Source organism: Emydura macquarii, unplaced genomic scaffold (genome assembly GCF_026122565.2).
Source record: "Emydura macquarii macquarii isolate MOO-44397 ecotype Brisbane River unplaced genomic scaffold, CSIRO-AGI_Emac_v2 contig_383, whole genome shotgun sequence".
In the NCBI taxonomy this organism is placed as follows: Eukaryota; Metazoa; Chordata; order Testudines; family Chelidae; genus Emydura; species Emydura macquarii.
Window position 1 is genome coordinate 6,167,807 of NW_027130520.1, and position 25,192 is coordinate 6,192,998.

At 38.5% G+C, this 25,192-nt stretch overlaps 1 protein-coding gene across 4 annotated transcripts in view; it reads left to right on the forward strand.

Moving 5' to 3' along the window:
- Window positions 1–25,192, forward strand: part of VPS13B (vacuolar protein sorting 13 homolog B) — an 819,784-nt gene that overhangs the window by 732,660 nt on the left and 61,932 nt on the right. For all 4 annotated transcript variants that reach the window (XM_067537148.1, XM_067537121.1, XM_067537138.1 and 1 more), the window contains 3 exons: window positions 3,762–3,943; window positions 5,872–6,221; window positions 13,312–13,473. In XM_067537148.1, the coding sequence (XP_067393249.1) occupies window positions 3,762–3,943; window positions 5,872–6,221; window positions 13,312–13,473 (694 nt within the window). The remainder of the gene's footprint in view (window positions 1–3,761; window positions 3,944–5,871; window positions 6,222–13,311; window positions 13,474–25,192) is intronic.

Genomic DNA, 25,192 nt, shown 5'->3' on the forward strand with positions numbered 1-25,192 from the left:
TTGCAGACTCAGACACTTCATGTGAATCTTTGGAAATAATTCAACAATATTAGAATCAATTCTGTTTGTATTTATATTTTCTCTGTTTCTGTTGCTCCCTTTTCCAGTACAATCACGCGTCAATATACTATGCCATATTTGGAGCTGTATGAGCTACCTGTCTCTTTTATTACTAGCAGGGAAGTTGCAGACAGTCTCTGTTATCTTTGTGCCTGTGGAGCAGGCCAGAGAATTTTGCCCACTGTCATATGTTTGTGACATCACAATTATTTATTGTCACAATCAGGAGATTATTTAATGTACTTCTTCAAAGTAAGAACTCCTACTTTTACTTCAACAGGACTCAACAGAATGAGTGTTTCTGGACTATCAGATAATTCTTTTTTACTACCAGATTGTATATGACATATAATGGGAAGTAAAATGAAGGATAGAAAATTCAGGGCTCGAACTCTCATTGCTTGCACTTTAAGACTATAGCAGTACTGGAGGTCAATCTGAAGTCTAGCCAGCCAATGTATCTGGTTGCAATCACTATATATCAAGCATTTAAATAGGAAAAGCTCTAAATAAATTCTAAGTCCCGTGGTCCCCTTTTAAAAATAAATATTTACAGCTGGTTTTATCACAAAATTATATCTGAAATACTGCAATTCTTTTCTTCTCTGAGTGGGGTGACATTCTGGTATCCCAGATGCTACTGAAGTAACTGTTAGCAAATACTGGCATTTGTTTAATGCTGACAGCTTTATTGTTGTTGTTATTTTGAATACCAATGTGGGAAGTAGTGACCCTGAAAGTGGTTGCTGAGAAAGAGAACAATGGATCCTCTTACTCATAATAGCGTCATTTCCCCAGCCGTGGCCAAGCAGTTCTGAAAATGAAGAACCCCAGAAACTCTTTAGATGTGAGAGAAATAAACAAAGAATCCTAATTTTGTTTTGCCTCAAATGATTTCCAGGGGAAACTGATTTTCTCTGAGTAGCATGAGGTCACCTTCAGAAGCTTAAAATTACCCTCTGTGTTGTTACCTCTGCTCTCCTGTTTCTCCCCCTCCTTCTCCACCAGCAAAGATACTCAGCTTCACTAACATGTGCAACAATTTTATGCTCATTTTGTTGCAGAAAAACATTGTTCTACATAAGCTTGCTATTTAACTCTAGATTGCTAGACTTAATTGGATCAAGCATAATTGCTTGCTATTTCAAGTTTCTCTTGGTGTTGGTCTCAGTAACCAGTGATATGGTGGTTCTTTTTCACAATGAGGTTTCTCCATATGAATAAATGAAAGTAGTTTAGAGTCTTTAAAGTAGTTTAGAGCTTTTTGGTCGTGACATTTTGAGTGCCCACCTATTATACCCACTTGATGTGTTGTTTGTAGGGCAAGGAGATGACAGTAAAGTATGGATAAATGCCTAAAATTACTTCCTAGGTGTGACGCTTCTGACACATGTCCACCTACATCAACCATGTCATGCTACCCCACCATCATTATTATGATTAGGGATGGGAAATAAAGGCCTAACACACTAAGACTCCATAAATAAAAATATGTAAGAAGTAGGTTATATTGATTCTGAAGAAACAAGGAGTTTGATTTTGATGAACATATCCTAGTAATAACAAATGAGAAAAGAAAAACAGAATCACTGGTACAGTGGTTTCTGAAAAGAAAAATGTTTGAGTTTAAAGAAAATTTGAGGTGCTCATACTTCTTTGCTCTGGTTTTTACCACAATTAATAATTACTTTGGAGGATGCATTTCTGGGAGGTTACTGTGAACTGGGATAAATGAATCAGTTTGGATAAATTAAAAGCTGACTCAGAAAAAAACTCAAATCTTTTTTAAGGTTCTGAAAAGTTAGATTAACTTTTCTTTTCCCGTACTTCTCTTGTTCATTTTTTTGTGTGTCTCTCTCTAGACAGAACTGGGAGTGCCAAAATATCATGAGAAGGCCTTAGTATTGCTAGTTCTTATGAGATTACTAACCAATTTTGCAAACTCAAAAACACTGGATGATCCAGATAACCATTTGAACTTTGGGTGGTTGTCCCTCCTTGAGATTACTATAATAATAATTAGTTCTTGCATAATATTTTTCATCTGTAGATTTCCAAATATTTTACAAAGGAGAGTAAGTATAATTTTCTGTCTTACATATGCAGAAATTGAGGCATAGCGTTTGCATGCCAGAACCAAAATTGGAACCTAGGTCTCCCAGTCCAATTGCCTATCCATTAGCCCACTCCATCTCAAAGAATTATTTATTTCTAGAGATACCAACTGGCATGGCAGAAATCAGCTGTACTGTAGAGAGAGTTATAAATATGGACAATGGAAGAGGTGATGGACGGCCTATGATTTTGGCCATTTTCAAAGTAATAGGGGACAAGTGGAAGAGGGAAAGGAAGCATAGGAAATAAACTATAAATCTAGTATGCAGTGTTGTTTTAGCTGTGTCAGTCCCAGGACATTAGAAAGTCAAGGTGGCTGTGGTAATATCTTTTATTTGACCAACTTCTGTAGGTGAGAGAGACAAGCTTTTGAGCTACACAGAGCATGTTGGTTACATTTTTGGAATGTTTAATCCAAATCTGCTCCAAATTTTATATATCTTCATTATTTACTACATTTAGGCTAGCCTAATGTATTTAATATTTGGTTAAAGTTGAACACCAAACCAGTGTTTAATTGTAGACAAAAACTCAGAGTTTTTTGGTCTCAAACAAAACCTGGGATTTACAAACCCAAAATTCTAAGATTGCAAAATAGCTAAGGGAGTGGGAGCGAGGAGCATTAATGATGGATTTCGCTTAAATTAGAAAGATTATTTGTACTGCTGTGATGTTTTAGCAAGCTATAGGATTGTGAGGTAGTGTTAGCTGTTCTCAAGAGAACTTCAGGATAAGTCTTGGAAATATTCACAGTGTCAGGAATTGTCATTAGCAAGAGAAAATTCAACTGGGATGGCATTTTTAAATTGTTCAATTATTATCTCATAATAGATGTTATAGGGCTCCATGCTGAGCTTATAACAGTACAGATTTTTGCCTAAGACATATTTTTCTAAAGTGCTGACTGTACAATGGAAGAGGACAAAAAGAAAGAGGCTTGCAGGAGAGGGATTCAAATGTGGAAAACATAGCTATAGTATATAAATGATGGAGTACTTTCTTTTAAAAAATTCTTCTTTGTCTTAGTAAAATGAGTTTTCAAATCTTTCTTATGGCATGTGCACTGGCAACACACTTAGTTGATCACTACACTTTAACAAACATTTAAACATCTTTGCCATTGTTCATTAATTTCTAAAAGTTTAATTTGTTCATTTTTTTTGGTTCACATATTTCAGTAAGTAAATTGAATGCATTCTATTCTAATCATAGAATTGTTTGATTGAAATATTGCCTATCTGATTCTGCTGGGAAAAAATATGTGTGCCTGTATTGTATGCAGTGTTGTTGACTGACCCCTGTGGGTCCCAGGAAATTAGAAAGACAAGATGGGCGAGTTAATATCTTTTATTGGATCAACTTCTATTGGTGAGAGAGACAAGCTTTCAAGCTTACACAGAGCTCTGCTTCAGCTCTGTGTAGCTTGAAAGCTTGTCTCTCCTGTGCCAGTATTAACAATTAAACATAAAATAGAATGGTTATTTTGGCTGTGTCAGAAAAACAGCATGGCAAATGGTCAAATCCTGTTATAAAGTGATAAAGACCTGGAATTGTTGAGGTACTGCTTCATTATATATTTTCCACAGCTCTGAAAGTGAATCTGGCTCACAAAGTGCATGCGATCAGCTTGTAACTCCGACAGCATTAGCAGCCTGCACCAGGGTTGACTCCTGTTTTACTCCTTGGTTTGTGCCTTCACTTGGTGTTTCGGTCCAGTTTGCTCATTTGGAACTCCATCTCTGCCACCATCTTGATCAGCTGGGCACAGGTTCGTACCTCTTGACTCACAATAAAGAAAACATTTAATTATGATTTACTATCATTTTGCCTTCTATATTCCCAGTTTCTTATTCAGGCAGCTATCAGTATGAAAAATCACTACTAGGAAAGACCATTGGTAAATACTCATGACTTCTGTTCTGTTTGGATTGATAGTACACATTCCAAAAGCAGTGTGACTGACTGATCAGCTTCACTTTGTCCCTTGGGATTGAGTGATTTTATGTAAAAGCAGTTCAGTTTCCTTAGTTCTGACTAGTGATAGCAGGTGGCAGTTCACCCTCAAGCCAACTTATAGAACCAATTCAACTTTTAAACTTTCCAGCATGTTTATGCTTTTGTTGAAATATTTGACAGTTTTGCAACTTCTTTAGTAAGGATTCCTTGGAAAAAGAACTGCAGATATTATTGTTATTCAAGTTATGACCATTTTTAGAAAGAGATTAATCTTTTTTTGTTCAGTGCTCTCTGTCATTGCATTAAAGTCAAATACATTCCAAGAGATTTTTCAGTTGTCTGATTTCAAATACCAGGAATGCTTTTCTTGTTATATGAACAAATATTTAAGATACATTTTAAAGGAACTACTTTTTTCATTAGTAGTTTTGTGTTTTTCTGCAAAACTAAAATATATCAATTATCAAATTTTACTAACATCAGTGCTCAAAATCTAGTAAATTAATTGTATGCCAGCTAGCCTTGTATGGTACTTAAATTTTCTAGCTTTTATACTCCAATTCCAGTTGCTGGAGCCATGGAATTACATATAATAGAAAAAGCAACATTCAGATTAAAATCAAACACAGCTGTTTCATTGTTCAGCAACCACTGAGTTTATGCTGATGCTGTTCTAATCTTTATTGTACCAGTATTGGGGTCTATTGTGCTAGGTGCTGTACAAATAGAGCGCAAAACTTACTGAATCCATCACATTTTTTAAAGATAGTAGGGCTTGATTGTGCACAGGGCTGAGCATTTTGGTTCTAATGCAGCAAAGCATTTGAACATATGCTAATTTTGAGCATGTGAGTAGTCCTGGTAACATAAATAATAACAACTTCAACATGTCTACTCACATGCTTAATATTAGACAAGTGTTTAGGTTCTTTGCTGAATCTTGGCCAGAGCACCCAGCACTTTTCTGGATCAAACATTTAATGAGCCACATGAAAGCCTTTTTATATATTTCTCAATCTTGGCATTTCAGGATTATGTTTTGGTTTGTTTTACATTTTTGAGTGATTATGTCGCTTATGAAAGCGAGGCTATGCTTGTGGTTTTTAAATACTCTGCTAATCAGAGCAAATATAGAAATTTCATTATAAAACCTGTTCATCTGCAAAATGGCAGTTCAACAAGAATGACGATGTTACTGGTATTCATTATTTACATAGACTCAGAAATGTGTATGGCATTTTACATACATACAACACACACACAAAACTGACAAGAATTTGGTCCCTACGCCAAATAAGTTTACAATGTAAGGCCTCAATTCTGCATTGTGTAGTGTGTTAGTACAGGAATCTGCCTGCACACCACAAAATACAGAAATGGGGCCTAAACATTGGACTTAACAGACAAAATGTGAACGACAGAGATAGGACAAGGATAACCTAGATAAGGTTCTTTGATTGCTTAAGTTTATGGATATATCTGGATGTATTTTATTTTTAAGCACATTTTGTTTGCAGGGTATAAAGTTATGTTAAACAAAATAAAACTATAATTAATAAATACTGTGCACTATCACCAATAATTTTACATTTCAGACATTTATCCTAGCATTTTACATATTTGGGCCAGGATGAAAAGCTCCTCCCAATAAAAAATAATTTGGGAATTCACAGACGTTTTTGCAGCTTGACAGCAGTATTGGTATCCTATTTTAGTTTTATTTATTCTTTAATTTCACAGCCCCACCAATGTTCCTCCAACCATTTATCTCTGATAAAAATGTTCCATCTGAACTAGAATACATGATAGTTTCCTTCAAAGAACCCCACGTTTATCTGCGGCAGTGGAGTGATGAATCAGTCTTCAATGAGATCCAGTTTTCCACGCGGGCTGACTGTAAACTTTTGGAGTGCCGAAATGTTACTATGCAGAGTGTCGTGAAGCCTTTTAGAATCTGCGGGCAGATTGCCATTTCCAGAAGTGCAACAGAAAAGCTGCTGGACTGCACTGTGATGGTGGACCCTTTTTTCGTAAACTTTGGGCAGCATACAGTTCATTCTCTGAATACAGCATTTCAGGCTTGGCAACAGGTATGCAAATACAGTAGCATGAAAGAAGTTAAATATTCTGGCTATTTGGATTCATTTAAAAAAATCAAAGTTGTTGCTAATTAAATTTATTAACACTAGTCAAAGATGTAAAAGACTTACTACAGTAGAAGTCCTTCTACTACTGAACATTAATTCAAAGACAGCAGTGAAAATTGGGAGATAATGGATCACATTCTGCTCTGTTATACTTGAGTAAATCCAGACTAACTGTTTGAGCGTCAGTGGAGTTGCAGGAATTTATACTGCTATAACTGTGATCAGAAGCTAACCCAATGGATCTCTGAAATACAAAATATTCAGTTAATATATTAAAAAGTGAGTGATGTGCTATATGCAAGACTAGTTCATTCTTAGTAGTATGACATTTTGTTTCCAACAGCTACTGCTTTTATTCTTATTGAAGTTCAGTGCTAGTCTCAGATTACATTCTGTATATGCAGCATTAATGACCAAGACCAATTCCGGTGCAAAGAACATTGCTTCTGCAGTGACCTTTCTAAGATATATAATGCTCTCTCAATACAGCCCTGAAAGCAAATCATTTTCTTTATCTGCCTAAAGACCAATATGGAGCTTGTGAATTAATTATCTATAATGGTACTACAATAGCAAAGTAAAAAAAAAAAAAAAAAAGATAAAACATCTGTTTTATATCAAAAAAATTCTTTTAAGGGCACTTTATGGTTTTCTTGTTGCAAAAGGACATTCGTAAAACAAGAGCTAGTGTGATTTAAATCTTTACAGCTGGTTCAAATATCACTGTGAACAAAGATCTTTGTAGCTCCAATTTCTGTCTTTTGTCATATTTTGAACAATGCATTTAATAAAAAACAAACATAGAGAAAAATACAAGAGTCCTTGATAGCCCAGTTAAGCCCAGAATATTTCTGTTTTAGAACCAGAGCCTCATCTAACATATGTGTGGCAACTACTGCAACATGGCCTTCAGAATGGTCAGTTTCCTCTTAGGATAAAAAATGTCTCTCAGACACAGTTATACATCTAAATAAAATATGGTGCATAAATATTTAAATGTTACCACATCAGAGTGTAAATGACTGACTGACTACACAGTGCCTTGAAGGAATATTCTGAGTTGAAAAAATAGAGTAGTTGTATATTTGATTAAGTAGAGCCATATGTCGCATAGTATATTGCTGACAGGTACATTCTATGAATAGTTGGTTCTGATTTATACATGGATTTGGCAATGTTAACATGAGCCACAGGAGGATATACTTCTGTAATTGTTGCTGTAATTTTCTCGTTTCCTCTCATGTCAAGGGTACTTGCCACCATGTTCTGATGTGGTGGGTATCTAGCCCTGAGTATTCTAGATTAAAAACTTGCACTACTTTGAAATTAGGGGACATTTGACAGAGAAGTGGGTTCAAAACTGCTTATTAAATAAATTGTTACCAAGATGTTATGTATGTGGTTTTACCTCCACAAGGGGGAAAAATGAATTTCCAAATTTTAAGTATTGTTTGTTGTACGGTGTTCACATGAAGTACAATGTAAATGCTGCCAACAAGAAACATGAATTTAATAAGAAGGAAAAGTAATTCTCCACATATTTTTTACTGGATTAATACATGACACAAGTAATTTTATACTCTGTGTGGATGGGACAGACAGATGAAGCCTGAAGCAATTTGGCCTTGCACCTTTAGGTCAAGAGTGCAAGATTAACAGAAGCCTTTGTCAGTGTCTTTGTTTCCTGGATATGGATTGACTTTTTGCTTAGTAATGATGAAAGTTTTAAAAGTAGATTAGGCCTAAAACACACCAAGCACACATTTTGCTTTATACTTCTAAGTCACATGCTGAAAACCTGAGAGGATTAGCACTTCTTTAAAAAAACAAAAACAAAAAACAGTTTTCCTTATCGAGTTTGTGTTTCATTGTCTAATCTTTTATAATATGACATACCTGTTTAAATACAAATTGTAACAATATAATGCACATCTGAATGCAAAATTTAAAGTAAATAAGTTTTAATATAAAATGAATGTAAAGGGACATTAAGGGGTTATTATTTAATAATATCCTACAGCATATAGGCTGAAACAGAAAATGCACGCTTCCCTTGAATAATGATGCTATGTTTTTTACTGTATATGAACATTTAAACTATTCCAAATTGGTTTGAATCATTAGTGTTTCACTGAATTCCATAGGCAAAGGGTCGGTTGAGAAAATAGCTCCCCAAGTACGGTACTATGTGAGTATTTTTTATAAAAATGTAAACATCCCCTTTGTGGCCTAAATGATTTTCTGAACCCCTTAGAATTTATTAAACATCACTTTTTAAAGATGAGGAAACCAATACAGTTTTTTCTCCTTAATGTCCATCTGGTGCTTAATCTCTCTATTACTAGCAAATTGATCCCAGTTCATTCAGAAAACTCAGTCTGATTCCCAAGACTTCCAGTAGGGCAGATATCTGTGATCACAGCAGCTTCGTTACGTCTCTGCTATAAGGATTGGAAAAAGGAAAGGTATATGGAAAACATGCATATAGCTGCGATTTAAATTCCAGTTGATAATGTCAGAACACAGCAGGGATCTCATAACTTAGATTTTGACTGTAACAATCATCAAAGGTTGCTGTTCTGTCTTAGAGAAACACTTGGAAAGGATATGTGAAATTACTGAAGTCCTTTCATTGGAACAGCCACATTAAGTAATATATATTAAGTAATATATTCAAAACTCTCCCACAACTGTACAGTAGCTTGCAAAACAACAGAAAATAACCCTGTGCACGAGGCCTACTCATTTATGATTCATTCCCAGCCCCAGCACTGCTTTGAAATAGCTGTGAGCTGGAAGATCTTTCTGGCTATGGTCATACAAATGAGCACAGAGCCCTGAGACGAGGGAAAGCTTCAGGAACAGCAGTATATATAGAGAGGGATTTTCTCTCTGAAGTGCGTTCACAAATTATTTGAAAGCCCTGTGAACAAGAGAGACTTTCCAGGCTTTCCTGAAGGAAAAGAAAGACCTAGGAACAGACTAGAGAGGGCAGGGCATTGTTCCCCAGGAACTAACCCTTGTCCATACCTAGTTGAGAGCATTGATCTTTTGTCAATTATTTTGATTATTATTTTGATTCAAGAGGGCATTTTTCCCTAACCCAGTTTTAAGCATGTTTTTTGTTTTCAGCTCCTTTACTGGCCAGTCAGTCCTCTCCTGACATGACTCCTGCAGAATGCCCCGGTTTCTGTTTGTTTTCTTTCTTTATATCTGGTGATTAGGTCCTACCCTTTAGCCCATTATTCCCTCCCCTTTGCCCATCTACACTTCTCCTCTCACCATTTTTCTCCCTTTCAGACCTCTCCCACCCCAGGCAGCTCTAGTATTAGACATTAGCAGCAGCTTTTGGGCTAAATTCACCCACTGTGCCTCAGAGGGTGCTAAGATCAAGGAAGAGCAGGCAGTGTTCTGCTGGAGAAAGAAATATTTCATCAATAATGTGGGGTATAGAGCAGCCCCACCAGCAGAGGCTCCATGCATGGTGTGCTCAGTTAGCACATCCGCAAGACGCTCTTGACATACCCTCTCCATGCCTGATGTTGTTTTCCTTTTGGGCATTAGTGGCTACTTCTAAGCCACACAGCATGTGACAGGTGTCTTGTGCCACTGCAACTCCCCTACAGGTAAAATTTCCACTACTTGGAGCTCTGTGACCTCAGTTACATAAATAGAATCCCCTTGCGTCTAAGTCAGAAACCCTGCTACTAAAGACAATAGATGCTGGTAGCACTTCTATCATTTAAGGCTAGTAATTGCTCTCACTATTTGACAGCTAAATATGGTTAGTGCTGTTAGTATACTCTGATGGAACAGTGCTGCATGCTGCCCTAGGAGATAAATGAAAGGAAGGATGATCCGATGATTAGAGTACTAGCCTAGATTTGGAAGACGTAGTTCGATTCCCTGTTTCACACAAATTTCCTGTGTTACTTCAGGCAAGTAACTGTAACTCAGTTTCCTATGTGTAAAATGGGATAATAGCACTTCCCTACCTCACAGCAATTTTGTGAGGATAAATATATTAAAAATAGTGAGTGGGCTCAGATGCCACATTGATGGGAGCCATATGACTACCTTAGACAAGTACATACAATGTTAAATCAGGGTGTGTAATGTGTGCAACCCCATAGTTTGTAAAGCATCTATTCTGGTATCTTAAATGCGATCTTGATCCCCAGGCACTGATCATTAATTATACATATGCACTGGTGCAAAATTTAAAGTAGGCCTGGCCTTTTGGATTCTTTTTGCACTTCAATAAATGTGTGACGTTACTGTCCAGGGTAATTAAACTTCATATTAATACTCCATTAAGAAGAATGAAGCTCAAACTTCATGTAATGCTATTGTTTCAGGCTTTATGGCAGCAGACTCCACAAAACAAATCCAGTGGCTGTTTCCTTGGGGAACAAAATGTTTTATTAAATTCACTAAGATCTTAGCTAGGTTTGGCTACACTAAAATACTGAGTTCCTTAGATTTTAAATCCTCTCTTTAAAATAAGAACATTTCATAAACCTGTAACAAGAAAATTTATGTTTGTGGTAGATATCTGGGTATGGCAGCTTGACAATGAGAAGTCATAGATCCAACACTAGAGAATGCCAAAATAAACTGTGCACTTTGAAGTGGCACTGTATGTGTCAGCATCTAGTATACCCAGATCAGCTACTGAGTACAATGCATACAGATGCTCTGTAATGAGTTTTACGCCTTACAAAAAGTGAGATTTTGACTGCTCTGTTAACTGAAGTGACTATCTTTTCATGGAAGATATGTAGCATAATGCAGAGAAATTCATGACAGAGGGTCAGATTTTCAGAAGAGTTAGATGTCCAGTTATACACCTGATTGCTCTTGCAAACCAGTTAATTTGGTATACAAATACAGTTAATTAATCATTTGCATGCTGTTACCTAAATTGTGCACGTAGTCACTGTAAGGGCCAAATTTTACCTTTAGATATGCACCTGAAGCTCACACTGAATTCATTGATAGCCATGCACTCACATCCGAGGGCACAATTTGGCATAATTTGAGTTTAAATTAAGCACACATCTTGCACACCAGCTTTTTGAAAAACTGGCCCACAGTGTTTTTCTTACTATTGTGACAATTGCAGGTACCAAACTGTAGTTCATGGACCATTAGTGGTCCGTAGAGAGCTATCCAGTCATATGTTCCTGGATCTCTTCCTTGCTTCCAGATGCTTTTACAAGTTTCCAGACACATCACTGACAGAGACCTTGGGAGGCTTGTGAAAGTAGATATAGGAAGAGCCAGCCTCACTTTTTCTACTAAGGAACTCTGCTACATAAGACAGGGAGTAAAGGAAATAGAAGTAGCTCTCAAAGACTTTTTGAAGCTACCTGTGAGCCTGGAGCTGCTTGCCAACAGGAAAAAAATATCCTAGGAAGGAGAAATGGGAACAGAGCAGTTGGACAACATGTTGAGGGGAGGAAGGGAGCCAAGTAGCAGAGCGAGAGAAGAGGAGAGCAAGTGATAGAGAAGCATGTGCAGGGAAAGATGGGTGGAAAATAAATGAAAACCAAAAATAAACAATGTGATAATTTATATGTTATTTACATAAAATTGCATAAATAGTATCCCAATATTACTTCCTCATGTAAGCAATTGCTCCATTTGCCACAAGGATGTTATGTGATAGCAAGTGGAAAAGGAGAGAGGTTGGCACAATGGTGACGAGGGTGAGGGAGAGAAACAGTGAGATGATTTCTTTGTGAAGCTCTGGTTCACACTATGAAAATGTTTGAGAGCACTGCATTACAGAAACCTGCCATTTAAGGGGTGAAAGGATTATTTAGTTAAGTTGTTTCAGCTGAGCTAAACCATGGGCCCTGATCAGTCTCGGGCTCCAGGATCCCAGTAGCAGAAAGTTCACCTGAGAAACTTGCAGCCCCTACAGGGGACAAATTTGGCATAATTGTGAGAGCAGCCCAGAAAGTGGGTGAGCGTATAGGAGGGGAAGGCTATGGTACTCATCACATTCCCCAGGCAGCTTCCATTGACAAGGTTGCTGTGCAAGCCTGGAGTACTCTTTTCAGCGGCTTCATCCTGACAAAACCCTCCCTGGGGAGGGTGGCAGTATTGCCTCCAACTCTTCCTTTGCAATGAATGCTTCTCCTGGTGCAGGGGATTGCAGTTTGTGCCTGCAGGGGTGAATAAAGGCATGTGGCTTTGATAATTTATATTGACTGTCATGGAGTCCCATCATGCAAATAGAATAAGTGGTGGAAAGATGCCCGGAATGCTCTTTGCTGTGCCGTGATACCTCAGAATTGAAAAGGAGCCAGATACAAAGAGTGGAGGAGGGACTGCTACATTGAGCAGGGAGTATTTCTACCAAGTTAAAATGATGTTATGAAAATGCATTAGACAGTTTAATATTTTGCATGTTGAGCTATTAAGCTGCATAATGTATTTTCAAAAAAGCCCTGTGGCTTTGTGGAACTACTCCCCAAGTTGCAGCCCCAGCTGTCCTGCTTCTTTGAAGTGTTGCAGCATCACAAGAGAAAGCCTCCTGGGAGGAAAGATTTGCTCCAGAATGTTCCACAGCAGCATTTCCATGTAAAAGAAGAAGCTGGGGAGCAGGACATATGCCCTGTTGGCCTTGCAGGTCTTTTATCAAGCTTGGAGGAACTATAGCACTGCTATTTATTCAGGCTCTAATGCATTGTCTGCATCATATAACCCATTATTTCCAACGTATGTTAATTTTGCACTAGTCATTTTTAAAAGTTGGGAAATTTCATTTTCCTTTTAGCTTTATGATTTAGTTTATGATTTACAGTAGAAGAACAAAAATTAAAATATGTTCTTGGGATACACATTTTAGACCCCAGAACTTGTTTGTGCTTATGCTGGCAGTGTAGACTACTTTGTAACCAAAGCTAATGACAACAGATCTTACAGCGTTTCTGTGTTGTAACAATCGCCACTGGGCAGACAGCTGCCAAACATCTTGCAATTAATCTGATGCTTGTTGGCTTTCATATTCTTTTTCTTTCAGAACCAATGCCCGGAGGCAGAGGAGTTGGTCTTTAGCCATTATGTGATCTGTAATGACACACAGGAGACACTGCGGTTTGGCCAGGTGGATACTGACGAAAATGTTTTGCTGGCTAGTCTCCACAGTCACCAGTACAGCTGGCGCTCTCACAAGTCCCCACAGGTATGTCAGAAACAGCATTACAAATGCAGCAATTGTTAAAGTTGGCTGGTGTTTTTATTCATTGATTCTACATTTTTATTCATGTACTCAGCTATCTTTAGCTTTCCAATTCCATCAGGAGCCACATTCTGTAGCTGCATCAGACATACGAGATAAACAAAGGGATGAGGAAATCCAGAAGTGTTTACACATGATTCAGGTTTGGAACTGTACATGCACACACCCTTCCCAAAGAAAAATTATGTTCATAGAAATTCAAGCTTCTGAACCAAAGCAAAAATATTAATTTGCCAGGTTTTTAAAATTGATTTTCTCAGTGCATTGTTTTTTGGGATCTGTTCTTCACATGGTGTTCACACCGTTCTGATTGAAAGGAGATCATATACCATTAAAAGCTTATTTCCACCCTGTTTGGCAATCTGTACTTCTGGAGCCAAACATTTGGGATCGGATTTTTAAAGACACCTAAGATAAATTCAGTGGGAACTGGGTGCCTAATTCCCTTAGGCACCTTGAAAATTTCAATCTTGATATGTAAGAAAGGGGTGATGTTTAGGGAGAAATTATGATGGATAATGGATGTGGCTGAGATCTATAGGCCAGATTCACAGATGATAAAGTTTATGTTGATCAGGAAACAGATGTAAGTGGCAAACTGACTGTAACTTGCGCTGAAGTGGCAGTCAGTGGGTGTGCAAAACAAGCATACCTTATGTTGACTTGGAAATCTGTGTGGACCAAACTCAGCCCCAGAGTAAGTCATTGCAGTTGCCATTGAAGTTAATGAAAGGTGACCATTTATGTCTATGCTGAATTAATCAAAAATCTTTGAGATTGTGTAGGCATAACTTAAAATGGGTAATGGGGCTGTTGTGTTAATAAGGGGATGTCTTGGGCCCAGAAAGGGATAAGATGTTAGGGCTTGTCTATATGGTCTATCAATGTGCAGAAGCCGGGATATAAATCTACAGTGCTCTAGCCTGCTATGCACTAAGTGGCCATGTGAACCCTGCTACCCTGCACTAAAAGTTCCATTTAATTTTTCTAACTGTCCGTTAAAATCAACCATATAAAACACATTTTGATTATTTCAATTATAAACATTTCCTCCTATTTCTAGAATCTTTCAGATCTTTGTCATGCCAATCTATGATATTATCAGGAATCTTGAAGACCTTTTATTGCAGTTCTTTTAATCTGAACAATCCAGCTTGTGTCACTCTTTCTGTCTTTAACTTGTGCTTACTTTTCTAAGCAATTGTATATAATGAGCAGAGTTGCACGTTTATTACCTTGGACAACTTGCAGTACAGGACTATGTACAACAGGACCTACTTTATCTCCCATCCCCCTATTAGTTGCTGTTGCTGCTATACAACTTCCTTCTTTCAACTTCTGTGGCAGAGGCCAGAGGCTTTGTTTTGTTTGTTTATTTTGATGGGTGGAGGTGTCGTGGGGCAGGTATGCCCCGTCAGGAGGCTGTCAGGTTGTGAGAATAATTAAAGCAGAGTTTGGGTGGCTCAAGTGGCCTAATCTCCTGAGCCGTCAACAGAACTCGCCAGAGTCAACAGAACTCGCCTTCAGGGCAGAACAATGTGGCCTAATGGCCAAAGGAGAGTGGGCTGTCACCCAGGGGTGGGTGGCGGCCCAGGTAGGGGGACCCACGCCCTCCCTGTTCCATTGGGTTCCAGCCCAGGGTCCTGCCTGTGGTGGGGGTATCCGCTATCATTCCAGTGGGGATCCTTCTGAAACAAGCTGGGTTGAATCCTGCTTCCACAACCGGATCAATGTTTAGTTTCCCTTGGCTACTTCCTACTTGTGCTTCCAAGGCTGGTAGTCTCGAGGTTTCTGAGGTCTCTCCTCTGTCGGCCGTATCAGGTGGCTGAGGATTAGTTGGAGCCACAGCCCGGCTGGCCTCTGTGTCCTGGAGCACTGGCAGTCTCTTCACAGGAGCCTGCAACACACATCTGCTCCCTTCGGCAGCCAGCTGAGATTGAGCTGAGCTACTCTCTTTTATATCCTGGTTCCAGCTGGAGCATGCCCAGCAGGGACAAGAGGGCCCACAGAGTGTGATTAACCCCTGCTGAACTAGTGCAGGGAAGGTACACCACATCACAGGGGGGTAAATACCAAGAGACAGGGACATTGTGAAAAATGCTTTTCCTAATTGGTGCCCATATGCAAATCCTTTTTGCGTTCAAAGAAGAATGTTTGCAAAGTAATGGCAACATTAAGATCAGAGACCCCACTCCTTCATCAGTGAAGCGAATGGACGTTTTGCCATTGACTTCACTGAGAGCCAAATAGACAGAGCATGGGAAACTTTCTACTACAGAATGTGGCTGATCACAGAGCCAACACCTTCAAAATGCTAACATCTACACGGTATCAAGATCAGGGCTGTGTTATGCTAGGGTACGTATAAACACATAGGTTGGCATGATCCTTTCCCCAAAGAGTTTACAATCTAAGGGTCAAATTCTGCTACCCTCACACTGAGTAATCTTTTTTTGTGGGTAGTCTCAGGGGTTTCAATTAGTCTACTTGTGGAGTAAGGTACTGCTCGACCTGAGTACAGGTGGCAGAACTCGGTCCTAAGAAATTAATTACTGTACATTAAATTAGTCATCAATAGACATGCAAAATCTGCAGTTTGAGAGGCAACATTTTTGGAGAGAAAGCCAGGCAAGGCTTTATAATTAGCTTCTGTAGTTCTGCCAGCCACCTTGGGTGAAGCACTGCATTGTATTCCAGCTACATGTGAGGAAGGGACAGTGCACAGCTGGAAGAAAGAAAGGGAATGGATAGAAAAGACAGGGCTTGAAAAGGAGGGACAAAGAAAGGCAGTCCAAGACAGAGCTAGAGGTCTCACTGAGGGGAGCAGGCTTAATGTAAAAGTAAGACAGGAATCCCTAGATCTTTGAGCTAGTGCACTAAAGGGTCCACAATACAGAGATGTGGCATCAAATTTTAGAGCCCTTGTGCACTACCTGGGCTGACACTGGATGACTGCACTGTTATGTTGAACCTATCCCAACCCCCTGCAATAGCCTCTGGATTATTATTGTTCTGTTAAAATTTTCACTGCTCTTCCCATAATAGCAAATTTAGGGATTAAAACTGGGAATTGAGGCAGCTTCACTAATGATGTATGGAAGCGTAGGTTTTCCACACACTATTCAATTATAAGATATTTTTCTTTACAAAATTTTCAGAACCTTCTCATCCAAATGTAAGTTTGGTTCATGTGGTTAATTTTAGGTAGGAATCATTGTAAATGCCACTTGCTTTAGAAAGATGGTTCATCTGAACTGTCAAAAGCATAATAATTTGTCGTTTTAGGTCTCACAAACCATGTTTATTAAGAATATTACAAATAGCATCATGTGTAAAAAGTGATTTTTTTAATGTGGGATATTAACACAAATCTGTTTGTAATTAAAATAGCAACTTGATTAAGACTTCATGTTATACCTGTTACGTTGTGGCACTTTTCTAATCGTTCCAAACTGAACTGGATATTGAAGAGCCTATTATCTAAAGGTCAGAATAATGCCCAAGCCTGGACAAGCCCTGTGAGTGTCAGATTCATGGAATGCTACATGACTTCATAGTTATGAAATTATTTCATTTCTCATGATAATTCCTGACTTGCCAAGTTAGTGAATTTTAAGAACTCTGAGAGCAGATTGTAAGATAAATGTGAAATAATCCATACTTTTGGAGTCAGGGACTTCCCTCCAGGCATTAGTTCATACTTGACTTACTTGACTTACACTTGGGGATAAAATGAGTTAGGACAAGGTCTTAGATACCACATTCTGTTACTGGGAAAGAAAACCAACTTGCACAACTTTGGCTGGCTCATGTTTCTTGTTACACAGGCACTAAGCAGCAGCGATTGCTATGAAATACTTTATTTAACCTTTGTAAAAATGTTTTTTTTAGTATGGCAAGGCAGTTCAGTTAAATGAAAATAAATAGTTTTAAAAGGATTGTGTTTCTTTTACATTCATACCAATAAAATTCCCAGTTTTCTTTTGCTAATTAAAATTAGGAAGAGAAATTGTAATTGGCTAGTCAAAATATTGAACAAAAATAAACAAAAGAAGTGTATAAAACATGTTGTTTAATAGAGGCATATAGTTAAAGCATTTTAAGTGTTTTATTTTAGTTCTGAATGGATTTTGCTGCATTAATGATGCTACAGTGGATCAGAGTTAAAAGTTATTTAACCTTTTAATATAAAAATGCATTTGGCATGGCATTTCAGATTATCAGTTATTGGTCATGACTCTCAAAAGGTTTGGCCTTGATAAGTAAGGATGCTTACCTTAATGTATCTGAACATTCTGAGAAACCTTTCCTCCTCTCCATTTCTTTTCCGAGTCCAAACCCTCCACATTTCAGTCAATCTAACCCTTCCCTTCCTCTATCCTTCAGTTTGCTCTCTGATTCTTACAAATCTTTCAAACTTGGTTAATATTTCATAACAGAGTCTTATGTCTGACACACTTTCTTCTGGGCTCCAGACAGTCATTTTCTTCAAATTTCATGAGTTCTTGACCTTTCTTGTTTCCAAGGCATCCCCAAATGTATTGTCCCTCTCTGACTTAGGGGGAGTACAGAACTCATAACATTGGCAATGCTGGGTCAGACCAGTCTAGCCCAGCATCATGTCTTCTGACAGTGGCTGGTGTCAGATACTTCACAGAGAATGAACAGAATAGGGAAATGTTGAGTGGTCCATCCCTTCTCATCCAGTCCCAGCTTCTGGCAGTTAGAGGTTTAGGGAGCTTGGAGGATGGGATTGCATCTCTGACCATATTGGCTAATAGCTATTGATTGGCCTATCTTCCATGAATTTACCTAATTCTGTTTTAAACCTAATTATACTTTTGACCTTCACAGCATACCATAGCAACAAATTCTACAGGGTGACTGTGGGTTATGTGAAGAAGTTCTTCCTTTTGTTTGTTTTAAACCTGCTGCCTATTCATTTAATTGGGTGACACCTGGCTCTTGTGTTATGTGAAGGGGTAAACAACACTTCCTTATTCATTTTCTCCACACCATTCATGATTTTATACACCTCTATCATATCCCCTCCTTAGTTGTCATTTTCTCCGCTGAACAGTCCCAGTCTTTTTACTATCTCCTCATATGGAAGCTGTTCCATACACCTAATCATTTTTGTTGCCTTTTTTTGTACTTTTTCCAATTCTAATACATTTTTGGGGGGATGGGATAACCAGAACTGTACGCAGTATTCAAGATGTGGGCATACTAGGAATTTATATAATGGCATTATGATATTTTCTATCGTATTTTGTCTCCATTTCCTAACGGTTCCTAATGTGTTAGCTTTTTTGACTGCTGCTGCACGTTGCGTGTATGTTTTCAGAGAACTATCCACAAGGACTCCAAAATCTCTTTCTTGTGTGGCATCAGCTAATTTAGACCCCATCCTTGTGTTTGTATAGTTGGGTTTACTTTTTCTAATGTGCATTACTTTGCTCCAATCAACATTGAATTTCATTTGTCATTTTGTCACCCAGTCACCCAGGTTAGTGAGATCCTTTTGTAACTCTTCACAGTCATCTTTAGACTTAACTATCTTGAATAATGTTGAATTGACTATAAATTTTGTCACCTCACTGTTCACCCCTTTTTCTAGATCATTAATGAATATGTTAAACAGCACAGGTCCTAGTACAGATCTTTGGCGGACCCTGCCATTTATCTGTCTCAATTGTGAAAACTGACCATTTATTCCTACACTTGGTTTCCTATCGTTCAACCAATTACTGATCCATGGGCAGACCTTCCCTCCTATCACATGACTGCTTAGTTTGCTTAAGAGCCTTTGGTGAGGGACCTGGTCAAAGGCTCTCTGAAAGTCCGAGTACACTATGTAGACTGGATCACACTTGTCCATTGTTGATTCAAAGAATTTTAGTAGATTGATGAGGAATGATTTCCTTTTATGAAAGCCGTGTATCGTGAAATTTGAAGCTGTCAGAAATCCTAGCAAAGATTGCCATACCTTGTTAGAGCCTGATGTGGATTTTAGTGAAAGTAAGAGGTCTGTTAGGGGTCACTAAAAGGGATGGGCCGCTACATTTCTGCAGTGGCTCTGCAAACTACACTGGATCCACTTCAAGGTCCTTATCTTGATCTTCAAGCCCATTACTGGGATAGGCCCCAGTTATCTCAGAAGCCACATTTGTCTCCAAGACAGCTGTGTTCCTTAGGAATACCAGAGCATATGGTATTTATCATAAGCACAGGGGATAAGTTCTTCTCAGCAGCTGGCTCACAGTTATGGAATTCTGTCTTGCAAGACAGTAGACTGACCAAGGAACTCACTGCTTTCACAAGTGTAAAACCTATTTGGTTACATTAGATTCTCCTGAATTGTTTTCCTGAAGACAATTTGTTTGCAAATAATCACCCAAAAATGTCTATAACATACTCTTTCTCAGCACTGTGCAAGGCAAGGGGACACTGACTGTTTACTTTTTAAATTTTGGCTGAACTCAAACTTCAGTGGAGGCCCTTGATAAATTAATGTGCAGGAAGGCATTTTTTTCAATTTTTGGCTCAATTTGAAGTTTGGGCCAGGTCGCCTATCCTTAGTATCATTTCCTTATTATCAACTTCGCTTTAACCATTTGTTTTTAATACTTAACACTCCTCTTACTAACTTTCTCTATTATGAATCTATTTGCTAAAGAAAATGGACTGGATTTTAATGTTAGTTACACTGGTTCAACTCTAATGAAAATCCACTGAATTCAGTAGAATTAATCCAGTGTTTGTGAGTGTGACAGAGATCAGAATGTGCCCCATATATTCTTCACTTTTCCTAAGCCATACTTGGGTGTAGATAAGTTATTTCTGTTTTTCTTTTCCTTCATTATGTAGCAAGGAAATGGTCCCACTATTGTGAGGAACTTTCCTTCTTATACACTATTCCAGTGGAATTGGCTAGCAAAAGGATCTAGACCTTGATCCCACTCCGTTTATCCAGAGGCCTGCCTGACCTCAAGGACTCCCCTCCCACTTTCCTGTGTGGCAGAGTCATTGTAACCCCGACAAGGCTGTGCCCACGATTCCTGGGGGGCTCGACCCCTGATCTTCTCATGATCATTTAGGACAAGGGCTAATGTGTCCCCATTCTGGGGTACTTTCTCTGCACTGGATGCTTCCCTGACCCCACCGATCATAGCATATAGTTCAAAGCAAATACAATTTATTAAACAATAATCAATTTCAAAAAAAGAAAACAAATGGGAAAGGTTAAAGGAAAACATCTAATACCGCCCCGTGGGTATTAGGTATTCCCAATGTCAGCCCCCTTGTTGGGGTCACGATCCCCCTCCAAGTCTGGCCTGCAAATCCTCTTGGCTGATGGAGTCTCCCTGTGCTGGGCCCTCTGCCCAGGGCCTGCCTTGCTTTCCCCAGCTGCTCACCGCACCCAGCTCCAGTGAGCTCCAGCCCCTGCTCCGCTCTGCCTCAACGCGGCCGCTGCTCTGCCTCCAGCTCCTCTGGCCACTCTGATTCTGGCTGCTACAGCTCTGTTCCCAGCACAGCTCTGCTCCCTGGGCAACTTCTCTGGCTCCGGCTGCCATGGCTCTGGGAGCGGCTGTCTCCTTAGCTCAGCCTGCTCTGCCCAGGCAGCTCCAGCTCACTCAGAGCATGGGATCCCGAGCCTCCTGGCTCCCTCATTGGCCTGTCTGTTCTGTCAATCATGCTGACCTGGAGCGTTGGCCTCTCCCCACTGGCCATGGGGACTGTCAGTCTCAGGGTCCTGATTTCTCATCGACCCTTCCCCTAATCCCCTTTCCTTTGGTACTGAGAGATGGCCAACCAAAAAACTCCCACTAAGTTTCAGTAAGGGCCCAACAGTACCCTTACACTTTTTTCAAAATGGTGCTGATCCCAAATAAAGCACACTCAGTCCCTCTTGATATCTGTCTGTAATGCTGTAATGTTCAGCTTTAACAATCATGGGGCTGACACATGCCCTCCAGCCCATATTGTTTTAATGGTGATTGTTATTTGAGAGAGACTGATAAGTTTATATGGTATTTGATGGGGGGAAAAGACAGTCTCTATTGTAAACAGTTTACAGTCTAAAGCCCTGATCTTACAAGCACTAGTTTACATGAGTAATTATGAATGTGAGTAGTCTCATTCAGTTCAGTGGGAATACTCGTATGCAGAAATGTTTGCACGTTCAGGCTAAGTTAGACAAACAAAGGAAATGTTGACACCAAACGTAGGATGGGGCAGAGAAGGAAGATGCAAGTTCTATAAAAACAAAAATGTGATTAATATTGTGTTGCATATAAAGCTGAAATTACTGCACCAGAGAGCCCCAGGAGGCATTGTGTGTTCCACACAGCTTGTAAGGTAGGCTTGTGTCTAGCAGGCTCAGTCTAGCCCCACACTTCTAGACTATAAGAGTGCTAAGAGCAAGAAACAATAATAAAATTATGATGATCCATAGGTTTCTTGGGTAATAAAAATCCTTATCTGTCCAAGATATTATCTGGAAAGTAAATTAAATATAATTTAGTTAAATCATTAATTTGGAATGTGGAATCCCAAGTGGAATTGACAATGCATTTCACACTTCTTAAATAGTGTAAAAATAAAATAAAGCATTATTTTGCCTGCTGTTGTTCTGTAAATGGCCTGGGAGGGATTAAGTTAAGTACCAAAGGTTGTTCAGAGAATCTGTAACATCCCTAAACAATTAAACAGGAAAATTTCCAGATAGTGACTGATGTTTGATGTCACGGTTTCTATATGTTTGAACCCACAGAGTACTGTATATCCTTTTACACTTTATGGGACATAACCTAGTACCTGAAAGAATGGCAGCTTGGAAATAAGTAATGATGAATTATTATCCTGTTAGAGAAGAAGCATAAGTTACATTTGGCTTCATTTTTTTTCTTTGGGGAAAGGGGAGGAGGTTCTTAATAAAAGTCTTTCCAAATCTACAAATCCCTTTTTTAAAAAGTCATTTATACAGTTCTGTGTATTGATTCCAGTATTAAACTGAAAGTGTTACTAACATTTGTGTAAATAGGTATAATATATTTTATCTGGTATATTCACTAAAGCATTACGCAAATCATGTGAATTCCAAACCAAAATTATACAGTATTATTATTATTTTTTAGATTTGAGAATAAGAGGAATAGGTAGCACAAGAGAAGAGGTCAGGATATAAAGCTAGCTAAAGAAAGTGGTTTTTGAGGAAGGATTTGAATCGGAGAAGCAGGATAATTGGTGTGCTGGAAGAGGTCTTTTCCATCCTGCTTTCATTGAGTCAAAGCCAAAGATGATTCTTGTAGGGAAGTTGATAGGCATTCAGAGCAGATGACCTCACCACCTTAAAGAGGGTGACCATTTGAGAGAGCGGGACCTGTTTAGTTAGGAAGCTGATCTCTTCATTTGACTTGAATTTGTACTTTTGATGTTTTTGATTATTCAGAGATGCTTCATCTGAATGGGGTCCAACTTCTTTTCAGTCGTGAGAAGAAGGGGCCATGTTTCAATTTCAGAGGTCAAATATTGACCCATTGAAGTATTATCTATCCTTTGCTTCATCTTCCCACTTATCAGGGTGTTTGATTTACAAAACACTTTCTTGATAAGGCATCCCATTACTGATGATATTTTTGCCATGCGAGCTTTAAGTTCTTTCTCAACGACAGAGCTGAGGTAGCTGAAATCACTGATAATCTTGATTGTGTGGTCACCCACTAAGATGCTAAAGGCTTCAGGATGTTTGAAATTGACAAGAAAAAGAATTGTGCTTTTACCCCAATTAATTTTCAGGTCAACTTCTGCAGCTGAGCTTTACAGAGCTTTAAGAGCCACAACTGGCTTGTCCTTTGATTCAACAACTAGCGCTATGTTGTCAGCAAAATCAACATCAGTCAGGTTCTTATAATCAAAGTGTATGCCTCAAATGCATTTATTAGTGTCTACAACAATACTGAGGAGTTTGGGGGTGGCAACACATACTTGTTGAAGGCCCAACCTGATTTGAAAGAAGGCAATTCTTTTCCCATTTACAAGAAAGTTGCTTGAGGAATCATCATATAAAAGAAAGAACATTCTAAAGAGCTTGTGATGGAGGCCAGCAAGTTTTAGGATCATACAAAGTGATTCCCTGTCAAGAGTCACATGCGGCTTTGATATCCACAAATGTAATGTGAACAGAGCACTTGAATTCTTGGGCTACAGAATTAATAATCCAGTACTCCAGCACAGTTCAGTCCAAGCAAAAAACTGTATTTATCAACATATTATATAGTAGAGAGAGAACATAGAAATCAAAAGGATGGTAAATCATGCACATCTGAATAAATACAATAAAGTATTTTAGATTGGCTCTAAACTTTAAATTAGAGAAGGGTTACGTTGATCAGAACATCTTTGAACTCTAGTCATCATGTTGTTCCAGCTGTAAACTCTTTAGCAGCGACACCTCTTTTCTCAGATCGTCCCTCTCCTAATGATCTCTCTGTTTTATAAATCCTTTAGTTCTTAAACAGAATTGCTGAAGTACACTTAGCATTTGCTTATATTATCTTGGTGGATGAAGGGAGTTGTGTGGCAATTATTTTGCATATACACCTTTAGGTCAGTTTATTAAAATTAGGGACAGAGCACATATTAAGTGTCTCATTAAACATCCTTTCTGATACTGGATTATGATAAAATGTTTATCCCTGATTACTTAATTTTAAAATTACATCAGTCTCCAGTTCCAATTTTTTACATACATAAAACTTAGATGCCTTCGTGTTTTGCAAATGATTCCAGGTCTTGCTTTCCAAAGAACATCATGAACATGGATTTAAAAGTAGACGAAAGTATAATACAGACTACTAGTGTTAATAAGTCATGAAGATGGGTATATTAGGTGAAATTAAAATAAATTACCTTGGTTATTCCATGTCACATGGTAATATTTACAAATATCAGAGCGATATGGCTTGAGAGGAAAAAGTTGCTATGTAATCAGTCTGTTCCTCACTTTTCTTAATTTTTTTTTCTGAACCATAGAATCAAATGCACATAAATCTTTGTGATACAAAGAAAATTACTAAATCAACATTCTGTAAATTAATGACTGCTGACTGACAACATATTCCTTGGTATGTTCAGTTAGTGAACAAGTTGTTTATACAGGTTAGGAGTCATCTTAAAGTTGGGATTACAAGCAAATGCTAATTATCAATTACATGTTCATGTATGGCATCTGTATTTGGCATGTATTTTGAGTATATTCTAACTGGGACTGACTCTTTAGTACCTTTTTTCATTATTTTGTTATCATTTCCAGCTACTCGTCTCTCCAAAGTAAACAGCTTACTTGTTCCTTTTAGTTTTATATGCCCAGCTGTTGCTGTAAGAAACTGAAATGGTTCCAGCCACTACAATTGTTTTTCTTTTTCTGTAACTAATATTTAAATATCAAAGCTATTAGGAGCTTTTATGTCACACAACACACTTTGCCTCAAGGTACTTTTTTGGTTTTAAGCCAGTAAGCCTGCTTCTAAGGTGAAGTAATTTGAATGGGAATGCAGCAGTCATCACTTGAATGATTCAGAAGCCACCCACTGTATGGATGTTATTGTTTTGTGTGTAATCTTATGCTGAAGACACCACAAATTACAAACAGGCTACT